This window comes from Mus caroli, chromosome 10 (genome assembly GCF_900094665.2).
Source record: "Mus caroli chromosome 10, CAROLI_EIJ_v1.1, whole genome shotgun sequence".
NCBI classification, from domain to species: domain Eukaryota; kingdom Metazoa; phylum Chordata; class Mammalia; order Rodentia; family Muridae; genus Mus; species Mus caroli.
In genome coordinates, this window is record NC_034579.1 from 100892684 (window position 1) to 100916296 (window position 23613).

General features: G+C 38.9%; 1 protein-coding gene across 1 annotated transcript in view; it reads right to left on the minus strand.

Annotated features, from left to right (window-relative positions):
- The window catches only part of Otogl (otogelin like), a 144483-nt gene extending 124130 nt beyond the window's left edge, over window positions 1–20353 (minus strand). The window contains exons 1-7 of the mRNA XM_021174947.2: window positions 20271–20353; window positions 16489–16591; window positions 15365–15404; window positions 14314–14362; window positions 7066–7132; window positions 5278–5376; window positions 3559–3713 (exon numbers count right to left, since the gene is read on the minus strand). Coding sequence (XP_021030606.2) covers window positions 3559–3713; window positions 5278–5376; window positions 7066–7132; window positions 14314–14362; window positions 15365–15404; window positions 16489–16567 — 489 coding nt within the window. The 5' untranslated portion in view covers window positions 16568–16591; window positions 20271–20353. The remainder of the gene's footprint in view (window positions 1–3558; window positions 3714–5277; window positions 5377–7065; window positions 7133–14313; window positions 14363–15364; window positions 15405–16488; window positions 16592–20270) is intronic.
- Between the last annotated feature and the right edge of the window lie 3260 nt (window positions 20354–23613).

A 23613-nucleotide genomic window follows, 5' to 3' on the forward strand; every position in this document is an offset into this window, starting at 1 on the left:
AAGAAAGAAAGAAAGAAAGAAAGAAAGAAAGAAAGAAAGAAAGAAAGAAAGAAAGAAAGAAAGAAAGAAAGAAAGAAAGAAAGAAAGAAAGAAAGAAGGAAAGAAAGAAGGAAAGAAAGAAGAAAACATGAGAAATAACTGCAGGGATCCACGTGGCTAACTAAACCCTACAGCGTACCTTTACAGCTTGCAATATCATTGGTTGCATGGTACCTGACAAAATGAGGACTACCCTTACACTTAGGATTTTTAAGAGGAACGAAATAGTTACCTCACAAGTAAACACTAGATTTTATCTTGTACAATGCAAATTAACTCAGGATCTTTGTAAGCTCACTGTAACCTCTACATGTTAAGGGGTAGTTTTCTGAAGCTGTGTAGTATATGCTGGGGAAAACAGCAGCTGGGCAGAAAACCATAAGAACCACATATCATAAGAGAGCTTTGAATGAAGCTCAGTAGCAAGCTATACTCATATGTTAACAAAGTGAACAGGACTCCATTGTTTAAAAATGGATTTTTTTAGATGGAATTTTTTAAGAAAATAGATTTTTCTTTATTCCCAGATACTTTTGAAGAGAGAGAAACTAAATGATAATAATAATAATAATAATAATAATAAAGAATTATTTCTTCAGATATGAGGAGAAATCCAGCTCACTAGGAAAACGATAACACAAGGAAAACAAGTAGAAGAGTGGGTGAGAAAAGAAAATGAACATTACGTTCCCTTACCTCATCTCAAGATTAATCTCAGAAACTCAACAACTAAAACGTAAATCTCAAAACCATAAAGCAACAGAAAAGTAGGTAGCTAAGCAAGTAGAAAGGAATGTTCAAATATAAAAAGGATAAGAGCACCACTAACAATAGGACACTAGAAACATAAATGCAATGCGTAAGTAGTAAATGTTATTGATCACTTCTTATGTATCTAACACTGTCCCACATTCTAGGGATACAGCCATCAACAAAACAGACAGAATATCTGCCTTCCTTAAGTTTATATCCCATTGCAAGAAAACCAGTAAAACATACGAAATGGGAATAAAATACGTAGTGTTGAATAACATTATACCCAAGGAGCTAAAGGGATCTGCAACCCTATAGGTGGAACAACAATATGAACTAACCAGTACCCCCTGGAGCTCGTGTCTCTAGCTGCATATGTATCANAAGATGGCCTAGTCGGCCATCACTGGAAAGAGAAGCCCATTGGTCATGCAAACTTTATATGCCTCAGTACAGCGGAATGCCAGGGCCAAGAAGTGGGAGTGGGTGGGTAGGGGAGTGGGGCAGGGAGGGTATGGGGGACTTGAAATGTAAATGAAGAAAATACCTAATTAAAAAAAAAAGGAATAGCAAACAAAGAAAAGACATGGAGTATACATGTCAAGATTTAGTGGGGAGGATTTTTGATGCCAGGCTAAGGAAAACTCTGGAGAAGATGGAGTATGGGGGAAAACCAAGGAAGACTGAGACAAGAAACATGAAATACAAACGCCAGGGAGAGGAATTTGACTAAAATATTCTCAATTTTCAAGCACCCACCCTCCAATCCCATTCAAGTGTTGCAGAATTTCTCTTTGGAGGACAAGATGGGGCAAGGTTGACATGGGGAAGCGTGGTTCTAGTGAAACAAGACCATCCTGCTCAACCTCATATTAGCCAAACAAGCCCACTCCAAATATCAGTAGTTCCCATACTAGATTGTAAACACTTGTTCTCAAATGTAAACAGACACTCATGAATCAGTTATCACTTGAAGAAAGTCCATACTATAAAAGACAGAACCCAAGAAACAATGAAAAGAGGAAATCAAAGAGACAGTACCAATTTCTTTGTTTCGAATAAATATATGCGATCTATATAATTAAATTGTAAATCTAAGATGATTTAGAAAAGTTTTATATACATTACACACACATAAAGACCAACTAGTATCGGACAGAAAAGTGAGCATATAACATCTCTAAAAAGATCATTAAATACTATTTAAAATTTTTTTAAGTGAAAACAGCTAAACATTGGCAACATGATAGAAGAAATAATCAGAAGATGGAAAGATATATGAGCTTGGAAGAAAGCTTCCATGGCAATAGAACAAAAAAACAAAATGATGCAAAACAGGAAAAGAATCAGTAAGGATCCTTCAGTTCAGGAACTCCGAGGTATGAGCAGCAGAACTCTGAAAAAATGAATAGAAGAAATAAAGGAAGAAATCGTGGTCCAAAGTGAAGGGTGTGAATCATGAATGCATCCCTTGTGGAGAGAAGGACAAAATACGGGAGCCTCATGCAACCATCACATCTCAGCCTACTGGGAATAGAGAAAAGATTACTGGTTTTTTAGGAAGCAAGAAAAAGATTGAATAAAAAGTACTTAGAAATCAGCAGAGAAGTCAAATTTTCTAGAAATGCTCTTCAAGTTAATTCAAACTTGTCCTCCCATGCATAGTTTGCATGCAAGCATCTCTTCACCATTTTAGACACGGAGTTAAAAATCTTGCGGACTTCAAACGCAGGACCAGGCACCTCCACCAACACAGACCATGAGCTCAGAGGACGCAGGAGGTTTTTCAGAGCAAATCCTACAAGTAGACAAAATTCCCTGGCCATCAGACCTTTTCTTGAATCCAGGAAACAGGAAAAACCAATACAGGAAGTAAAAGAGGGTTGTTTCCAGAAGTGGGTGAGAAGAAACCCCAAGCTGTGGACAGGAGATCTGTGAAGCAGCTAGTCTGATAGGGGCATCAGAAGCAAGGGTTCAGAAGGGGAGGCTCCATGAAGGAGGTGCTCTGTCAAGAAGAGTCCTACAGAGGTAGAAAGAGTGTAGGAAAACAACTCTAGCTGGAGTTTGAGAGATTTCATAGGAATTCAATGGACTTGGGAATTCTGAAACTAAGAGCTGGTTGAATGAGCTTAATCATGTAGCATGGATTTACCTGGCAATTACATAATCCACGGGGTCCCTTTCATAAACATCAGTTTCCTCGACACACAAACCATTCCTTTTGTTTTGTTTCATATTTTTATTTACCTATCTATTTTTGGAGCCAAGGATTCAAAACAGGGCCTGGTGTGTGCTAAAAATTTGCTCTACCATTTAGCTATATTCCCTAGCCCAAGAGTAGCACTTTGAAAAAGTTAAAGCAAGAAGGCATCTCAGTCAAAATGCTGACTGAGAGGGAGAAAATATGAATAATGAGGGAGAAAATATGAATAATGACTCTACCCTCTTCCAAATTATCAAATAAAACCCAAATATTAGGGATATTGATGAGTCACTATAATAGTAAATACATGATATTTCTCCACAGCCTGTAAGACTTTCTCGAATGGATTCAATCCCTGTGCCTAAGATGCCAGTTATCATCTCAGTGGAATGACACTCAATATGGTCACAGATTTGAACCACTCCATTTAAGAGTAGAGCCCTAGGTGTTCTATAATTATCTTCCATTTGTATTTTGGTCTACTGTATATTTGACCATTATTCTTAAATATATTATTTTCCAGGAGTAATGTTTTTAATTGATTAAATTCAAGTACCACCTACCCATACTGTGTACTGAGGCTCCAAATTACCACAGTCCTTTGCAAATATATAAGAACAGCTTCCTGGGAAGTAATAGTAGATGCCATCAAATGTTTCAAAGTGATACTGTCCCCAGGTTTTGCAAATCCCATCTCTGCCACTTCCCATGTTTGGCACTGAAAAGAAATAAAAAGAATATTTACTAGTGTAAAATAAACCTCATCAATCTCAAAATATTCAGTCACAATAATTGTAATTTTCACTGAAATAATATCCAGTTACTTAAAAAAAAAGTCTCTAGTTTTGATGGAGAAAGGACTTATGTTAGAAACTCCTCTAACTGTTGTTTCCAAGAGACAGGTCTGGAAGAAAGAAAGAGTAAGAAAAAGACAGTAATGACGACCCAGCAGATGAATAAAGATAGATCACCATGGAATGTTCTGAACAGCACAGGCAGCAGGGAGAATGCTCCAGTCTCCATAATTATTCTTTTTTTTAATCTCCTTATAGTATCCAAAGAGAAAAATAAATGATGACCAAAAAATTAATGAATAAATAAATAGATGGGTATGCGTGCCTGAAAATGGAGGTGAAAGCATTAGTCATTCGGTTTCCGGGAATCTCAAAATGATGACCTCAGACTGGTGACATTGCAGACGATTATTTATTTTAAATCAACGGGCTTCATCTATTATGATCATGCCTCTCCTCTAGATAACCTCCCACTCTGTTCCACTTGTGAGTGTGTGGTGGATAATAATATTCATTATTGTGTTGGGTGTGGTGGGGGTGGGTCCCACTGTGTTTGAGCAAGAAAGTGTCTAAGGACAATTTTCAGGAGTTGCTCCTTCTGCCTAAGTGGGTTCTGGGGATAGAATTCTGATCTTGGCAACTAGGGCTTCTCCCTGCTGAGTCATCTCACCACCACCACCACCACCTGCACACCATTTTTTATATTTTAAATGCTTCATTTTATAATAATGCACAAGACAGGAATATTTGCTGAATTGTCACTAGGTGGGTTTTGATATAGTTCAGGGAAAACCAAAAGATAAGGAGGTGTCTTAGTTTCCTCTCCTTTTGAAACAATTATCTAAATTTGTCAGCTCAGGCCAACGTTGGTCCGCTCAGGAAAAGAAACAAAATGGCCTTGCCCAACAGCGGGTCTCCAATCCTGCACTTTTCTTTAGAACACTTAAGTTTAAGTATTGCTCATCTACTATGCATCAGAAACATACCCTGCCTTGTGCCTCCCATGTTGTCTTGCAAATGGTAAAATACTGATTATTATCCATTGATAATTATTAACCTAAGACCCTACCTGAGACACTGTGGATAGAAATACTTAAAAATGGAAACTTATCCCCAGTACCTAAAGAGTTCTCAGTATTTCTAATCTACATATTCAATGTCCAACAAATGGAACACAAAGAAGAAATGCTTCTACTAAAATATACTAAGTAAAAGAGAGACATAAACAAAAGACGGTTCTACTAAGCTAATGCCAGAAAATAAAGGGGGAAAAAAAGTTCTTGAAAAATTAGAGATCGTTGGGAAGGGCAAGTACGTACTTCTATTTTCTTTTACAGTGTTTCTACATTACTTCAAATTGATGAAAATAAATTTTGAACTCTCTAGCTAATGCCCCAAATCCCAGGGGATGAACACTTCCAACCAAATCATGACTTAATGTTCTCGTTCATATCCCATAATTCTCTCATAAATATCCCTGAAACTTACCAATCTGGCACCTTGTCCCGAGAGCCTGGAATATTTGACAATCACACGTACCCGTCTTAGAACAGAAAGCCCCGTTAAGGCATTCATGAGGACACGAACCTGAGGGGTAGGGCAAAATGATTTATCTTCTGGCATGGATCAGCTCACAAAAACACAATGTGTCACGATCTAGCTTGGACTAACTGTAATACTGTTAACTTAAACAGAACCTGGGCCTCTTGCCTTGTGGTGCTAAAGAATTAAGCCATCAAATCTCTATCTATTCATTTCATTATGTGTGCTCTGAAGCAAGAAAGACAGGCTTTCACATCGCAAAGTACTTTGAGAGAAAAGGTTAGCCTCCTTCGAGCAATTGAAAGGTCAAGTTCCCATGTAAGGAATCCCTGTCCAAGATGATGAGAAGCAGAAGTGCCCAAGCTGTAGATGATTCCCTACACCAGAGTCTGGAACACTTCCCACCAGCCCTTTCTCCGGGAGCAAGCGCTGTACTGAAGAATAACTCAGATCTTGCTCACTTCAGGGAGGGCTCAAGCAAACCATAAAATTCAAAGGGAAACTCCCACCTTCGATGAGATGGGTGACACATTTCGGTTGAAGTTTGCCCATTAATACTGAGGCTAGGCTATAAATGACCCCATCTTTGGAAATCGGTGCTTAACAAAGATGAGGCAGAAGCAGAAATCACGCCTCCGCCCCACACCCGCCCCCCCCCCATACCTTTTCGTGGAAAGAAAACTTGCCTCAAATAAATACGTTAAAAAGAAGAAGCAAATCGCTACAAGTTTTCTTTAATCTCAAAGGCATCTCCTGAGTGAGTTTGAGAAGGCAAAGGAATGCTAGGGAAAGGTTTCCTCTGTTAAGAAGACACCAGCAACTGGCAGAGCTCAGGCTGAAAGAACCCCAGTTATACATGAGGAGCGGAGAACATCTTTGAGTCACTGTAAAATATTACTAAAGAAGCCAGGGCTGTCTGGAAGATGTCACATTGGCGAAGACACTGTCTGACTGTAATAACAAACACGGTCTGCCAAATAGGAGAAGGACAAAGTCCTGTTATCATTTTCCCCCTAAACGTCCACTGACTTCTCTTTACATTTCAAAGCCTACAGATCTCTAGGTAAATTTTAAGTGAGTTGGGGGTGGGGGGAGAAGGAACTGTCTTAACTTAAATCAAAATACAGGTGGAAAATGTTTTACATAAACTTACAAGCAGTGTGGCTTTTCTTTAAGAGATATGCCTATCCTACACTGGGTAGGTGACTATTTAGATAAACAAGCAGAATATTTTTTGGAAAATGTATTTACAAGGCTGCTTACTCTATTGAAGGCAAACATCAAACTTTGCTGTGACTTTAAACATGATGATAAGAATTACTTCTGTTTCTTTCAATTTTAAGCTCCCACCAGCTTTCTACTTAACAGAAATAGTATACTGCCAAGACAAAAGACGGACAGTGGGGAGGGAAGGGAAAAGGGTCATTGACTGTGGACAAAAGAAAAAGCTTCCTGCTACCCTTCCGTGTTCTCTCCAGCCACACTGTCAGCAGCTTCATCTAACTGTTTAGTTCTGGCCAATCTAAAAATAATTTTGGATTTGGATTTGTATAGGACATGAACTTAAATGATTACTATTATTACCGTCATGACTCGGTCCTTCCAGTATACATGGAAGCAAACAAGAACAGATTGAACCTAGCCCCGCCCCCACCCCCTCTCCCCCCGCCCCTGCCCCACCACCAAGGGACCATCTCAGAAAACATAGACAGAAGAACAGCGACCCGCACTGACCTTTTATTTTACTCTCACCCCAATTAATAGCTTCGTGGAAAAAATATCTCGGAGAGGTTGCTTCAAACTTTAAAATAGAGAAATGCAAATGCAAATTAGTTTGCTTAACATAAGCCAAAAGTGCAAATGGAGAAATTCTGGAAAGCGTTTATAAATATAGAAATTATGAAGCACTGACTTAATGTATCTTCCCATGATCGAGACCGTCTCGGGGAAGCAGAAAGGGCTCCCATGGGGTGATGATTAACAGAGCTGGCTTCAAGCCTTCTTCTTTTTTTCTCTCTTTGGCTACTTACACAAGCCATTTGTCCTCTATGCCCTCACTCAGCTTGTGCCTACCCCACTCCATCATCCCTTTGTGAAAGGAGCCATAAAAAGGCACTGTTGTCTTTACTGATTCTTTGTATACAAAAGTAATAGTTCTCTGACAGTTGCAGATATGAGTGACTAAAGGGAAGCTCAAGGGATTGATACAGTCAGGGCTGACCTGCCTGTGTACCAGACTTGTGAAACCGCCTCTCACAGAAACACCCTCTGACCTTTTACTTCTATTTAGCCACATTTCCTATCAGCGTAATGCCTCCACCTGTTCATCTGTAAAATGGGAACCTTCACTGGGTGGCGTAGCAATGGAGTAGATGCTGTCCTGTAAGCTTTTAGAGTAGTGCCTCTCACAGAAGGTTAGTAAGAAAGGATCTAATACTGCCTATAACAATCCAGATGAAATGTGGTGATTTAGGAATTATTGTAAATGATTATATATTGCTAAAGCTAGTCACTTATAGATTATCAGCCCAACTCAATTCCGATTGCATGTATAGATCGTGATCATTGCCTTTCCAATGGTACTTATATTTACCTGAAGACATACAGTCGAACTTTGCTACCTGGTTAAAAATTGAGTATCTGGGAATGTTAGGGAAATTGAAGCAGGATGTGAGATAAGCAAGATGATTGACGTGATCTAAGGACCAAGATCTTTTTTTTTCTTTTTTAGGTATTTTCCTCATTTACATTTCCAATGCTATCCCAAAAGTCCCCCATACCCTCCCCCCCCACTCCCCTACCCACCCACTCCCACTTTTTGGCCCTAGCGTTCCCCTGTACTGGGGCATATAAAGTTTGCAAGTCCAATGGGCCTCTCTTTCCAGTGATGGCCGACTAGGCCATCTTCTGATACATATGCAGGTAGAGTCAAGAGCTCCGGGGTACTGGTTAGTTCATAATGTTGTTGCACCTACAGGGTTGCAGATCTCTTTAGCTCCTTGGATACTTTCTCTAGCTCCTCTATTGGGGGCCCTGTGATCCATCCAATAGCTGACTGTGAGCATCCACTTCTGTGTTTGCTAGGCCCCGGCGTCGTCTCACAAGAGACAGCTATATCAGGAAGGACCAAGATCTTTGACCTCTAATCTGATGATTACTCTCACACATGAGAAGCTTGATTTGAGCATTTTTCCGTGTGTGTGTGTGTGTGTGTGTGTGTGTGTGTGTGTGTGTGTGCTTTTGCGCATGAGAAATAGAAAAATGCATGCATCTTGCTCACGTGCGTATACACCAAGGGAGGTACATTTGCCTATGGAGATCAGAGTGTGACATTTGCTGCCTTTCTCAATTACTCTCTAATTTATTTTTTGAGGTATTTTTTGACCTAGAGCCCAGGGATTCAGTTAAGCTGACTAGCCAATCAGCTCCCGGGATCTTCCTGTCTGCCTCCACACACACACTCTGTAAGTAGTGACAAAAGGCCATGCCTGGCTTTTCACTGAGGATCTAAAGTACAAGCAGGTCCTTACTCTTTCGTAGCAGGTACCTACCGGTCCATTTCCCTAGCTCCTCAGTATGTTCTTTAAACAGAACTCACCCCATGCTACGTGATACTACTCTTCTATTATCTCATTTGTTAAGGACTCTTAAAGAGTCACTTCTAAGCTCCTTTCCCCATACCAGGGCTCCAAGTTCATAAGTTCATTACTTCTTCCTTGCAAATTGATCTATGTTTTATCCTCACTTCTCAATCCCTTCTGTTTCTATTATCCTGGCCCTCAAGTGGTTTATGGTTATGGTCTCACAGTGATGCCATGTTGAATTTTCTCTCCCACCATACTGTTTCCAGCTGCCTAAATCAAACAAACAGGCATTAACATTGCTTGGCACATACCATCTTCAAAGCTCTTTGCCTCTGAAATAATTTACGCCAACCGTTGCAGTGGAAACCAGTCCCTCATCTCTGATGTTTGACAAACATCTTCCACTCTGCCTCACACTAGCCTAAGTACCTGAACGAATTATCTAGTCCATGTAGCCTCAGTTTCCAATAAATAAAAAGGAGTAATAGTGTCTCCCTTACAGAATCAGGAGGATAAAGTGAAACAATCAGTGACTAGTAATACCCCAAACATATAATAAGGAGGACAGGCTTCCTGCCTCTTACTATTACTAAATGAAAATGGAATATGCAGGCTATGAAGATAGCTCAGCAGGTAAAGCCTAGGAACCTGAGTTGGATTTCCAGGACCACATGGTGGAAAAAGAAAGTTGTCTTCTGGCATCCATGTACATGCCTTGGTATGAGAACACACACATGCTACATACACAACACACACACATATACTCATGCATACACATACAGAGACCCCCCACACACACACAAACACATACATTCAAAATAAATGAATTAATGAATGAATTAATTAATTAATATACACTGGACTACCTTTAGTATATTTATTTCTTACTCCACTCAACTTTGACCTCCTGTAAAGAAATCCCAGTGACCACTTAACATTCCTGACAATTCGGCTATGCTTCTGTTTATCCAGCACCATAGTGCATTTCTCAAGTGTAAAAGTCCACACTCAGTTTTAGCTTCGGAACATTTCTGAACTCAGAACGGCACGCTACTTTAATAAGTGAGGCCTTTTCATTTTTATGTTATGTCCATCACATCAAATAACTCATGATGACTCAGATTCAATGAACCATTTGCACAGAAAATGATTTCTTTACAGATCCCTGGAGACATGAAGTTTCTAAATTTACAAGCATGGCTATTCTGCATGACAGGACTTCTGGCAAGCCAGCAACAAGTATCAACTGAACTGGAAAAAAAAAGATATAGTTCAAATGGGAATCTGCCTCTCCTGGTATTTAGAGCTATGACTAAAGCAAACTCCAGCAGTGTTTTTTCAGCCCATATCATATTCACTTGTGTTTCTGTGGGAATGGAGAGATTTCAACTCCAAGCCCAGCCTTCTTTCTATCTCTGCCTGAGGACAGAGTCCAAGAGGGACTTTTCGGCTAGACACACTAGCTCCTCTCTTTGCTCAGTCGGAAAACAGGAATTGATGGGTGATAAATATTTTTGCCAATATACTCCATTGGCAATCACCTCCTTCTTATCATAGAAAATTTATCTTAACTACTTCACATGATATATGAGATTTTTGTTGTTGTTCTCACACAGGGTCTCACTATACAGCCCAGGCTAGCCCCATCCCTTGCAGAAACAGGAAGAGAGGCTACTTATCACGTTCCCAATAAGACTGAGCCCTACATGCCTACCACAGGGAGCCCCCCACTCACATGCCCTGAATTGTATTTTCTCTCACTCTTGTCTGACCCTCCCTTGTATATTTTCCAGAGACTGTTCACCTAAGCCTTGGTCTCAGTGCCTGCTTCAGAAGAATCACCGAATGCAATGCAAAGAATGTTGTTGTGGGTACACATATTCACAGAACCAGTAAAAGCGGACTGGTAGCCACTCTTTCTCCTTCCTGATCGCACCTCCACAGGAGGATGGCCATTACCACAGAGATGTGCCCTCGATAGATAAATCACAGCAACAATCACATGTACGCCATTTATAGAAGTCTATGCTTAGGCTGTGCATGCTTACGTCACTGCCAGCATACTTCTGAGGACAGTTATCCATCCATCAGCAATGTTTGCTTACAGCACAGGAATGAGCTGAGCATGAATGGCCTTAAAGCCTATTTCTAAGCAGGGAACTGCCTGACTGTGACCTCATCGCTCCCTGTCACATTTCTCCCTTGAAAACTTAATCGACATTAAATGATCTCGACACGTGTCCACTGGCTACAGGAAAGAAATGCAAGCCTCCTGTTCTTCATCCTGCCTAAAATAGACACGAAGACAAAGCAAGCACATCGCTCTTAGTAGCAGAGGAGAGGCACTAACCTAACTCCTAGTGGGTACATTGCACAGATCCTGATGGCACGTGAATGCACAGGGTCCCGTCCCATCCAAGGATCTCTTTATTTGCAACGTTAGGGGATGGACAGTTCACACAAGATTTTCAATCGAGCATGTTCACCAGAACGGAAGTTTTCGTTTTCATCAACAGATTTTCTTCTGAGTTATGCAGATAGATATTTGCCAATATACTCCATTGGCAATCACCTCCTTCTTATCATAGAAAATTTATCTTAGCTACTTCACATGATATATGAGATTTTTGTTGTTGTTGTTGTTGTTCTCACACAAGGTCTCACTATGCAGGCCAGACTAGCCCCAAACTTACAGTCCCTCTACTTCAGTTTCTCTAATACAAAATACTTCCTACGCCGAAATATTGTTTCCACTGCCGTTCTTAGTTATTAAAAAAAAAAAAAGCATGACAAGGAAGATGATTTAGTGGATAAAGTAGTTGCTATGGAAACATAAGGACCTGAGTTTGCATATCCAAGATCCACATAAAAAGCCAAAGCCATGTACAATAAACTTTGGTCATAGGACATGAAGAAATCAAATTGGTATTGAGTAGGCTGCTTCTTCCCCGGTGTCTGGCTTTCATAGTACCCAAAATGTGCCAAGTAGTCTGTACAGGATACTGAAAGTTATCTATTGATAACTTATCTAGTTGTGACCTCTGTGAACTACAGGAGTGATATGAGTGGCATCATAGACCTATGGATTCAATAGTAGCACAGATGTTATATGGTCAACCAAGCACTTTCTGACTGGATTCAAGGCCTGTGTGAGGAAAGACATGAGTGGTACTGTAGATCTGGCCCAATAACCCATGGTTGGGCAGCTCACAGGCCCCATAGGTGAACCAACTACTATTCTTGTGCTAAATAAGCATAGTATCAATCTGCCCTCTAAATTCCCATCTCTATGTCTAAAGATTAGTTCAGCTTCTCAGAGACGTTTCTTTCCAACATGGATAGCGATTAACCCAGAGATGCACAACATGCCGAGAATGAGTGTGTGGAGTGCTGAGCCACAAATTAATCACTTCTATTACTCCCCAGCCAAGGCCCAGGGACCATCGGGGAAGAATGTGCCGAAAGGCTGTAGGAGACAGAGGTCAAAGTGACTGGCCCGAAACAGCATCTTCTAACTGTGACAGAATGGCCGCACTCACGGACCTATCATAGCCGTGGTTGTCTGAATAAGATCTGCACAAGATGAAGCCAGTCAACAGTCTGACATGAAATAGGGAGGAGACCATGCTGCCATTAACAGAGGAGATACTAACTGCCTGGGACCCTGGAAGACACCAAGTCAGCTTTATGTACAGCACTGGCTTCTGGTAAGTCAACCATTTGTTCACCAAGGGATGGCTCCACACTGCACCCATGAGTATACAGGCAACACAAACTAGACTGGGCAGGGAATTATAAAGAAACAAAAGGAGAAAGTTCATTTGGGAGGAGCATGGGAAGGTAGAGGTTGATCTGAGCAGTGCCATGAGAGGAGATAAGGTGAGCACGATTATGATTATAATGTGAATATGATTAGATGAAGTTCTCAAAGTATTAATACAAGCATCCTATTTTTTTAAAAGCCAGGTACCGTGCCACATGCCTGGGATACTAGCACTAAGGAAAGAGATTCCTGGAGCTCATTGACCAGCAAACTCTAGGTTTAGTAAAAGACTCTGTGTAGAACAATAGAAACAGATTATCTAGCATCAAGAAAGAGAAAAAAAAAGAATTTGTTTTGTCATCTGAACTGTCATAAGATCACATTTGACCTTTCTATCTCTTTGTTCCCTTGGGTTTACTATGATAAAATATAGAATGAAGGCACCAATCAGGAAATACTTATAACAGCTGTATTTCAGAGGTTGAAGGAATGGCTTACTGGTTAAGAGCACGTGCTGCTCTCCCTCAAGACCTGAACTCAGGTCTAGTACCCGCATCTGAGAACTCACAACCGTCTGTAACTCCAACTCCAGGGATCTTATATTTCAGGATGGGGTCCCATACCCACACATGTCTAAACATAATGAAAAATAATATAAGAAGGATACTTTGTATCTCAACACTTGTCAAAGGCTCCCTTGAGGTTTTAAGCTATTAACTATTTAATGTTCAAGTTACATTACTTCTAAAAAACAAAAACAAAACCTGTTTGTCCCACATAAAATCTGTAGTTTAACTTATCTGTCTCTCACAGAGAAATATTGTCTAGAGCTCATTCATTTGAATAGTCAAACGACAATTTGATGAAAATGGAATCATATTACTCATTATCCTTTACATAGAAAAGGAAGTAGGTAACAAGTACTCAAATCTAACAGTGTACTGCTCTTCAGAAATACCCTGGGACTGGATTGTTTAGAAAACATGAAGGCTGTCTGTCAGTACATGAGAATACGCCTAATGCTGCTTTAGTCTTTAACTCACGTTATTTGAGCCTTTCTCCATTTGCTCTTATGTGTGTTTGTCTTGATTCTATTATCCTGCCCAATAAGGTTGTTAATTTCTTTTTCTCTTTCTCTTCCTCTTTCTCTTTCTCTTTCTTTTTCTTTTTCTTTCTTTTTCTTTTTCTTCCGAGACAGGGTTTCTCTGTATAGCCCTGGCTGTCCTGGAATTCACTTTGTAGACCAGGCTGGCCTCAAACTCAGAAACCCACCTGCCTCTGCCTCCCGAGTGCTGGGGTTGTTAATTTCTAAATCATGCAAATGTCCTAGCAAGAAGATGGTATGCAATCCCCATCAACACTGAAGCCCAAGCACAGGTTACCAAGAAGAATGAGGAGAAAGAAAAAAAGGTGTTTCATTCCAAACAAATCTATGTGAACTGAATATATTTGAGGGTCGTAAAATAAAATAAAATAATAAAAGCTGCAGAGAAATGTGTTGGCCTCTCCCTACTCTTTCCTGTCTTGTGTGGAGCATTTCATTCCCTCCACAAAGGTCTCATTGTTGAGGTGACAGCAGAATCCAAAGCAGAATGAGTTATTTCTCTGCCTCTCTCCATCTGAGGCATAACCTACCTGTACTGCTAACAGAGCCCTTCTCTGTTCATTTTCATAGAACTCACTTCTGCAAGAAAACACAAAGAACTTGTGTAGTCAGAGGCCCCTGGGCAACCTGAACAGCCTTTCCCAAGAGGGAGCTGGTGTTTTCCTCCTGATCTCCATCACTTTTATCAAAGAGGCCTTTCTTGGTTTAACATTTAAAGGGCCCCCTCCCCTCTGTGGAAGGGTGAGATTTGGGTGGTGGAGCTGTCTCATTTTACAAAATTCGGGACTGTCCCCAAATCTCTCCAGGCTCTGATATAAACTGAATTTTAGGAAGGAACTTTGAGATTGAGAGATAAACAAAATAGTGTAACATTGTAACACCAACAGGTGTAGTTTCTTCTTCCTAGTAACTTCTTGAGTCTCCTGAAGTGGGTAATTACCAAAGGTGCATTTACTTTCCCATACATAATATTTTAATTTCATCTGTTCTGTGTCACTAAAAAAAAAAAAAATAGGGTGATATAAATGTAAGGACACTTAATTGGCAGTTATCCAAACCAAATCATTAATTCACTGAGTTATACATCTGTTTTATGAAATTTCATATTTTTGTTATATTTATTAGTGAATACATTTTTAAAAATCAAATGAGCATAATTCTTTCACTAAGAAAAATAGTAAAAAAATTTATTTTCATTATTTATTACTGTAACCATTTTATCCATTTCATCACTAAAAGTAGTTTTACTTTATGTTAAAAATGTAGTACATTTACAGTCAATAATGTATGTCAACAGGAAAAATTGTAAAGAGACATATTACTGGATATAGCTTCTTCACAGATCTTTGAAGTGAAGCAAATGCCTCTTTAGTACCTACAGGCAGTGGACCACACCAAGGCTTCTCACAAGAATGAAAGTGAATGTCATTTCTAATGTTTGGAAATATTTCAAGGAAGAAGATCTCATACTTTTTGTAAAGGTTTCACTTGTTATTTGAAGAATGGACAGAGCTGTCTACTGAGTTTGGCATGTCCTCCTTCCTTTGATGTTTCGGAGCATTAAGGCAAAGAAATACTCACTCTGATGTTTCTGACAGGACAGATGACGCACAAATGTATCCTGCCAGAGATAAACACAGGTTGGTGAGACTGCAGGACACACAACTAGCTTGCTCTGAGTTCTGCTATCTAACAGATTATTTTTTTTATCCAAAGGCTAAACTATACATTGAGAATTGCTGCTAGTTTTTTTCTTTTTAGAGGATTCTGACCAGAGAATGATCTGTAATATACCTGAGGTGAGCAATAGCCCTCCTAAAAGTATGTCCAATGCCTGTAGATTTACACAGTGCCATCACACAATATAACCAGTGCCTATAGATGTGCACAGTGCAGCCACACAACAGAGTGGGGCCAGGCATGGAATCCCAGAGCTATTCTAGAGCTGGCCCTACCACTTAGTTTTTGGCAAGCTTAAACATGATGCAAAACAAAATGATCATGTTGAACAAGCCAATCTCAATGCCTCTCCACACAGTATCCCACACAACATCCTGCATCTTTTTCCTTGAGAGCTAAGGACCTCTGTGATGGGAAGATTGTGACTTTTCTGTGTCTCTCACATGTCTGTTATTTCTTCCATTTACCCTGCAAGCTCCAAACTCTAGACCCTTTACCAGGGATCAAAAAAGAAAGAAAAAAAAGTATATATAAATAAATGCCATCTCCATAAAGACTTTTAATAAATACTAATTTATAGGTAAATTTGTTGTAAAGATGGAAAATTAATTCATAACCTCAAATGTTAAAGTTAGATCTAAAATCTCTTTTTTTTTATTTTTAGGCTTTAATGACATGATGTAGCCTTAACTACTCTATCTCTCAAAATTATTATAAAGTTTCAAGTGCTTAAATTACACATGGGACATCACTGTAGTTCATGTTTGAAAAAAAGGAGTCAGAATGACTGCATGTAGTGATAAAGGCATGGTTTTAAATAGCCACTTAAAGAAAACTCAAAGCACACCAAGGGCAAAAATTCTCTACATTCTTAAGAATCCAGTGAAGTTGTCTGAAGGTGATTTAGTACACACATGTTCTCAAAACACTCAAGAATTAACATAAAAGGAAACAATATCAGTTTCAAGAGAGAGAGAGAGAGAGAAACGTGTGATAAATGAAGGTCAAGATATGAAAGCTCTTACCTCGTAATGAAACCAGCAGTATAGGAAGGGAGAGAGCACGCCAAGGTACCATCAAACTGAGTTTCTTCACAATGCTCATTTCAGTGAACTCTTTCTCCCTGGACTGAAACCAAAGTGACGGTCTTCACTATGATGGCATCTTACAAGGGTGACTGTTCCTTGTGCGCTCAGATTCAAATGAACACAGTTATGGGATAAAGCCACTGAAAAGAAAAACTCCGGGCTTCCCAACCACACACAGCCAGCATATGAGGTTTTAGATAGAGCTCACAGTCAGCCCTTTGGCTGGGTCTCTCATTAGCAATGCAAGGCAGCCTCTTGCCTGAGCCCGGATTAGTTACAGCCAGCTACACACCTGCCCATCAATACACCTTGTTAGCCCATCTCTCAGCCTTTCTAGTAATTTTGAAAGATTGGGATCATCCAAACAATACTTGTTTATACCTTCTAAGGTCATGAGATAACTTATTCCTAAGCATTGGTATATTGTCCATGTCTTATTATTCACAAAATAGTAGCCTTTGAAAACAAGAGGAATGAAAATCTAATTTACTTTTCCTACAGTATCTACAGTTTTATATCTTATTCTCAAAACTTTAAAAGTAAATTAAAACTATGTGCATGTATTTTCAAATGAAATCCTATTATGGTACCGACATTTTCATTGGTCCACCAAGCTGTTAAACATTACAGAACAAGTGTAAACTTTCAAAGAAAACAATGTTTTTCTAATATTTGTCTTTTAAAAGAAAACTAAACGATGCAGGGAGTACTGAAGACCTTTTTGATAATCCATTTTTTCTCATCTTCTATGAAAAGTACCTGATTAGATTATGAAAGAGGGGAGGAGGTCTGTGTTCTTATTCCAGCCATAGGGCATTCTTCTCCAGAAGCAATTGACTGCCTATGGCAGCATCAGAGAAAAGAGCTATCATCTTTCAAAATGAACTCCAGAGAGTTGATCTAAGCCCACAGATGAGTGAAAGCCATGTCTAGGCCATGGGTTCACATTTCCTATAGCAGATTCCATGACTCACCTTGCCCTTGTCCCTCCCACTTAAGAGATGGAGTACAATAACAAGAAATGTCTGATTACACAAGTACTACATGGCAGTTATTCCTGTCTGCTGGTTCCCAGGCACTTCCTTTGCAATGACTTCAAAGTATCCAGCGGCTGACTCATCCAATATCCATTACATACACACGTTTCTCTTATGGTCCCAAGTTCATGGATCATGTGTTTTTGTTCCATGTGGTCTTAATTAGTCTCCACTGATGAATAACTGCTAAGTCAATGAAGCAACAGAAAATGGACACCCATTCAATAAAAAGATAAGCATGAAATACACACCTAAACAGTATTAAAATTACAAAGTATGGTGTCCCTGTCTATAGCACACATGTGCATACTTATTTTGAATTTTGATGCATGTATTTTAAAGTAAAGCATGCGCTCACTGATAGCCACTAAAACATTCATAGTCTGTTGTTCTTGAACTAACTAGACAATTGCCCAAGTCTACACAGATAGTCCATGCAATCATTTATATTTACATTCTAAACTGGTCCAGAAATATGTACCTACTAAGCCATAGTCAAAACTACAAAATAATTCTCTTTTGAATGTATCAGTATAAGATCATTGAAAAGCTAGGGTTGCACTCTGTTTAGAGTATTAAATTTGTCCTCCAAAGAACTTTCTCAAACTGAGAGAAGTAAATTTGTGTGTGTGTGTGTGTGTGTGTATGTGTGTGCAAAATGTTTTAAATCAACATGCATTACTAATTCTTTTCTCCTATGTCCCTGGCTAATTTAGAAATTGACTTTCCACATAAATAACATATGACATGACAGATGTATGAATCATGCTTCAGAATCGTCTTTCTCTGTCTACTAACATCTTGAATTTTTCCCGAAACTTAATTTTTTTTTCACAAATGATGTGCATACAGAAAAATCTTGAGTTGTAATCAAAATCAAACTTTGTGATTCAACAGTTTGATTACAAACCTATTTTTACTGCACCTGGAAACTGCCTAGAAAGACTTAGAAAACATGAACTGCATGTTTCTCATATAAACTTTAATAGCATGTGAAACTAATTGTAATAGAAAAATTCTTACCACAGATTTCATATGAATCTTTTGATTTAAACATATCACTTTAATTTTCACTGAATAAAATAGAAAGTTCCAAGGCTCTATCATCGTACTTTTTTTTCTGTTTTTGTGTTTTTTGTTTTGTGATTTTTTTGTTTTATGTATTCAGAACCTGGAAGGTGTTTTGTCTAATAAAGAACGCAGTCAAAATTACCACACCCAAAAATAAACCCTGAATTTGGCCATTCTTTTCTAAGTAGAGGTTTACTGTGTGCCTGCCTCTCTATATCAAGGCTTCTCATAAGGAAGAAATTAGAAAAAAAGAAGAAAGAAGGATGATAAAGAAAGCAATAACTAAATGCCAAGTTCTTTCTCCATCACGAACTTGTTACCTGAAATGGTAGTCGGCATGAAAATAGACATCCATGAATAGCTCCAACCGAACAGAGAGTTTAGATGAAAGATTAGACCCAGAGACACAAAAAAGGGAATTTATGACTATTGCTATGTGTAATTGTTACTGTCAAAATGACAACTTTTATTTCTTTCTACCCTGACAAAGGAACTTAGACAAAATGTGAGTCATCCACCAGTTTATGAAGAGATACTAGGTTCATAAGAATCCTGAGGCAAGGCTAGAATGCAAGCTATAAAATGTTCCCTTTCTGCCACAAAAGTACTGTGCGTCTTCCCACACGGAATATGACCTTTGGAAAGTTGACACCCAACAATCTGTTAGCCTTTTTTTTTTTTGGTTTTTCGAGACAGGGTTTCTCTGTGTAGTCCTGGCTGTCCTGGAACTCACTCTGTAGACCAGGCTGGCCTCGAACTCAGAAATCCGCCTGCCTCTGCCTCCCAAGTGCTGGGATTAAAGGCATGCGCCACCACGCCCGGCTCAATCTGTTAGCCTTAACACAGCACATTCAAAACAACTGGCAAGAATGGGAAATCTCTGACCTTGTGGCATATATGCCATTGATAAAGGGATGCTGTAATAAAATGCATTTTCTTTGAGAATCATTTATTTCCCTAATACAAGATTCATTTCCATGAATTGAGATCAAATCTGAAGTAGCTAACATTCGACTCCCATAATATCAGTGTCTGCTACTGAAATTCAACTATTCCTTATTTGTTTTGCTAAACCCCAAGCACTGCAGGTTCCATGATTTAATCCAGAATTTGTCTTATCGTCAAGATACCAAAAAGAATCCATCTCTAAGATGAATTTTAACTCTCCAAGTTTCACGCTCTTATTATAATAGGATAGTTTGTAGAATTCTACATACGCTTTCAAGCTGTGTGCTATGTAGCTATTTCTTTGGTGTATTACATAATTTAATTTAGATGTGATCTATCTTAGCTTTTATGTAATACTTCATAATCATTCTGTATTGGTCACGATTTCAATAAAAAGTTTAGTCCTAAAAGTCCATCACTCTCTAGACATTATATAGACATTAATTTTCCAGGTTGCCATGGAGTGATTGGTTTGCACTATCCGATGGAGGAAGAAGGAATGTTCCTCCAATTAACTTCTTATTCAGATCTTACTTTGCCTCTTGTGTTTGCTGCACTGCTACCACATGCTGCATTTATATTACCTAGAGCACTGTGTGAGGGAGTTAGTCTCTTGTGCCTATGATCCCTGCTTGTATCGTCAACATTTGTGTGTGTACTTACGACTGCTGAGAGAAAGTATGTTCATGTCCTGAAGATAAGCGGTGATGGCTTCAATTCTCCAGGTTATAGGGTTTGCTTCCTTCTAGGCAGACTTCATTAAGGGGTTTACAGTTTTGTGTTTTGTATATATGGCTGGCAGGGCATTTTCTGTGAGGATCCTTTGAGCACCAGAGTGTGAATTCAAATTCTGAATTCAAATCGAAGGAAATCAACTTCACCCTTGCTTTGGCTTTGACTTCTGATGATGTCACTTTCACCTACACAGAAGCATCAAGTGATTATTGTGGTAAACTGTTTTATCATCTCCAACTAGTAAATTCTAATGTCAGATAAACTACCACATTACCAAAACCAAGACACCAATCATCAGAGACACATTTTTCTTTCCACATATTTTAAATATCTGTTTCCTTTATCAGTATAATTACAGCTTTACTTCTCAGCTTAGTTATGAGTGAAAATTATTCAAAACAAATAACTGAAAAGTTGCTTTTTTTTAAGAAAGCACATCAAAACAACTCCTCTTTGGATCAAATTACACAAATTATAAAAGCAAACTATTCAGATTCCCCAGTGCCATGATTAGACGGTTTCCTATCATACTAAGATTCCAATTCAAATACCAGCAACCTAGCTCATGATGGTTGCCATTGTAACAACTGGGTGGTGTCAAATGTCAGTTTGATCACAAAGTTGCTCTGAATTGGAAAGGTTGCTAGTGAATTGTCTTTGAAGATATGGTATTATCAAGATTTTTCAGCAGACCACAGATCAGTATGAAAATGACAGAGGAGACCAAGTTCTTCATTGTGACCTAAGAATCAAATAACAGTTGGTCAACCCCCCAAGAATGTACCCCTTATCTTAATGTGACCTCTTCTCTACTCTGGGCCTGAATTAGACTCTTACTAAGTTACATACAAAATTGTTATCATTATCTCCCAAAGGCTGCAGTGAGAATGCCCTAGTTCCCTTAGAAGCTTTTCTTTGGTCTTCTCTTCTAACAAGATAAGTTTATCAACTTTACTTAGAACACAGTGGCAGCTCTTTAACTAATGTGTGCAGGAATTCCCTAGGGAGCATATCAGATGCACAGATTCCCAGTTCGTGTTTTCTTACTGAGTATAAGGACATTAGACATCTATATTTTGATAATGAATAAAGCTGACTTTACAAAAAGAGAATGCAAGACAAGTAGGGGAAAAGGTACATAGGAAAATTATAAATATAGTGACTTGAATTCCTCTGGAAAGCAAAGAAGTAGAATGTGAAGAAACCGAAGTAGGGAGAGTTAAAGCTGAGCATCCTTGTGCACTGCAGAGAAGCTGATTATCTGGGAAGATGGCATGGGCATGTTATTTCGCTTTCCTTCTCTTTCTAGGTCCCTTATACAAAGCAGTTCCTCTCACTCATTCACAGCCTTTGGTCCATTGGCAATTTACCTACAAAACTCCCAACTGGATAGGTGTGGTATGCTGTTCTCTCTGGGAAAAGATGTCTGTGTCCTAAATCAAAGAACCTGAGAAATGAATCACATATGAAAGGTGCGGCTGTGCTTTCTAGATGGGAAGCTTATTCCACAGAATGCCAAGAGCCCAGTGTAGAGATGATAAGTACTGAGAAGGAGTCAGAGTGAGATGCTCATGGAAGAAGAAGAAGACAGCTTCCAGAAACTATAAGGGGCAAAGGAATGGATTTTCTTCTGGAGCTTCAGGGAAGAAAGCAGCCCTGCCGGTGTATTGTTGTTAGCCAAGTGCAACAACCTCAGATTCCAGATCCATCCCTTATATGTGTATTGTGTTAAGTCACTAAGACAGTGATGATGACTGTTACAGTAACAAAAGAGCACTCACAGTCTTTGTCCACCAGTACAGGCGCTTAGTTCTCAATCAAATGAACTCATGTCTCCTAGAGAGACAAAAGTTATTTGTTGTCCTAAGGTTATGGGTCCTGCCTTTGTAGTCCCAAACAGAATTAAAGATGGTAGCTATTATCATCCACAGTTATGCTATTAAATGAGAAAACATAATCAGGAATTTTGCAAAGAGAAATAGAATGAGGCAGTTGCTCAGAAAGGAGCAAAGAAACAACAATTTCATGACATCTATCCAATAACTTATATTTAACTTGGATTAACTTGATTAGTATTTTTGTTGCGGGTGACAACATAGCTGTTGTATAGCACAATTCTTAGGAAGACATGAATAAATGTCTATTCATCCAAGATAGGAAATCAATAACAAGTAAGTACTCAACCAAAGTCTAACTTGGCAAACCAATGATCTTACTAAAGTTACTTATAAGAGTATGGGTAATAGGCTACTTACACAAAGAGAAATGACTTGAAGACATCACCAAAAGCCCACCTCAGCATCAGTGGGAACTCATGAAAGATGGATCTCTGAAACTCATTGCACAGCTTGCAGACAACCCAAGAAGTCAGAGAGTTTGGGTTAGAGGCAATTCAGTTGGTCTGAACCTATTCCAAACAACTGAATTGGTTTATTTTCCAGGCAACTTGGCTGGTCCAAACATCTTCTAAGAATCTGAGCTTGTCTGAAAAATGTTGTTTGGTAGTCCTATTTATATAAGCCTTCTGGAAGGGGAGGGAGCTAGTGAATCTGGTTGGTTTCAGGGACTTCCTGGGCCTTTGGAGTTGTTTACTTCCTGAGTTTTAGGAATGCTTTATCTCCCTAAAGGAAGGTATCCTGAGTCTTAACCAGCTTATTTCAAGATGGAATGTTTTATCTTTGGGGGGAAATTGCTACACAATAATAGCTTACAGAAAGAAGCTTATTTATGATGATTGATTTTTATGTGTCAGTTTTGTGGGATAACAAGGTGTCTAGGTATTAGAACGAAGTGTTCTGAGTTTTCTGTGAAGTTGTTTCTGGGTGACAATAGCATTAAATTAGTGGATTAAGCAAAGCACACTGCCCTGCCCAGTACTGGTAGACCTCATTGAATCCACTGAGGGCCTAAATAAAATTTTTAAAACAAAATCAAATCAAATAAAATTTGTTCTTTATATATAGTTACATTAAAACAAAGGCAAAAAGCTTTCTCCTTCATTCAGGTTCAGTTTTATGCTAGGCCTAACTATTGGCTTTCTTGGGTCTCCAGCTTGTTAATTGTAGATTGTAGATTTCTCAGATTCCATGAGCCAATTTCATACATAGATGTTCATTTTATACATTGTTTGTGTGAATGAGTGTGTGTATGTGTCCTAGTAACTGTATTTATCTGTAAAAATTCTACCTAATAAATGACCTGCTTCTGAGGATTATATCTTAGTTCATTTTCTATTGCTATAACAAATATTATTAAATAATATTAAAATTAA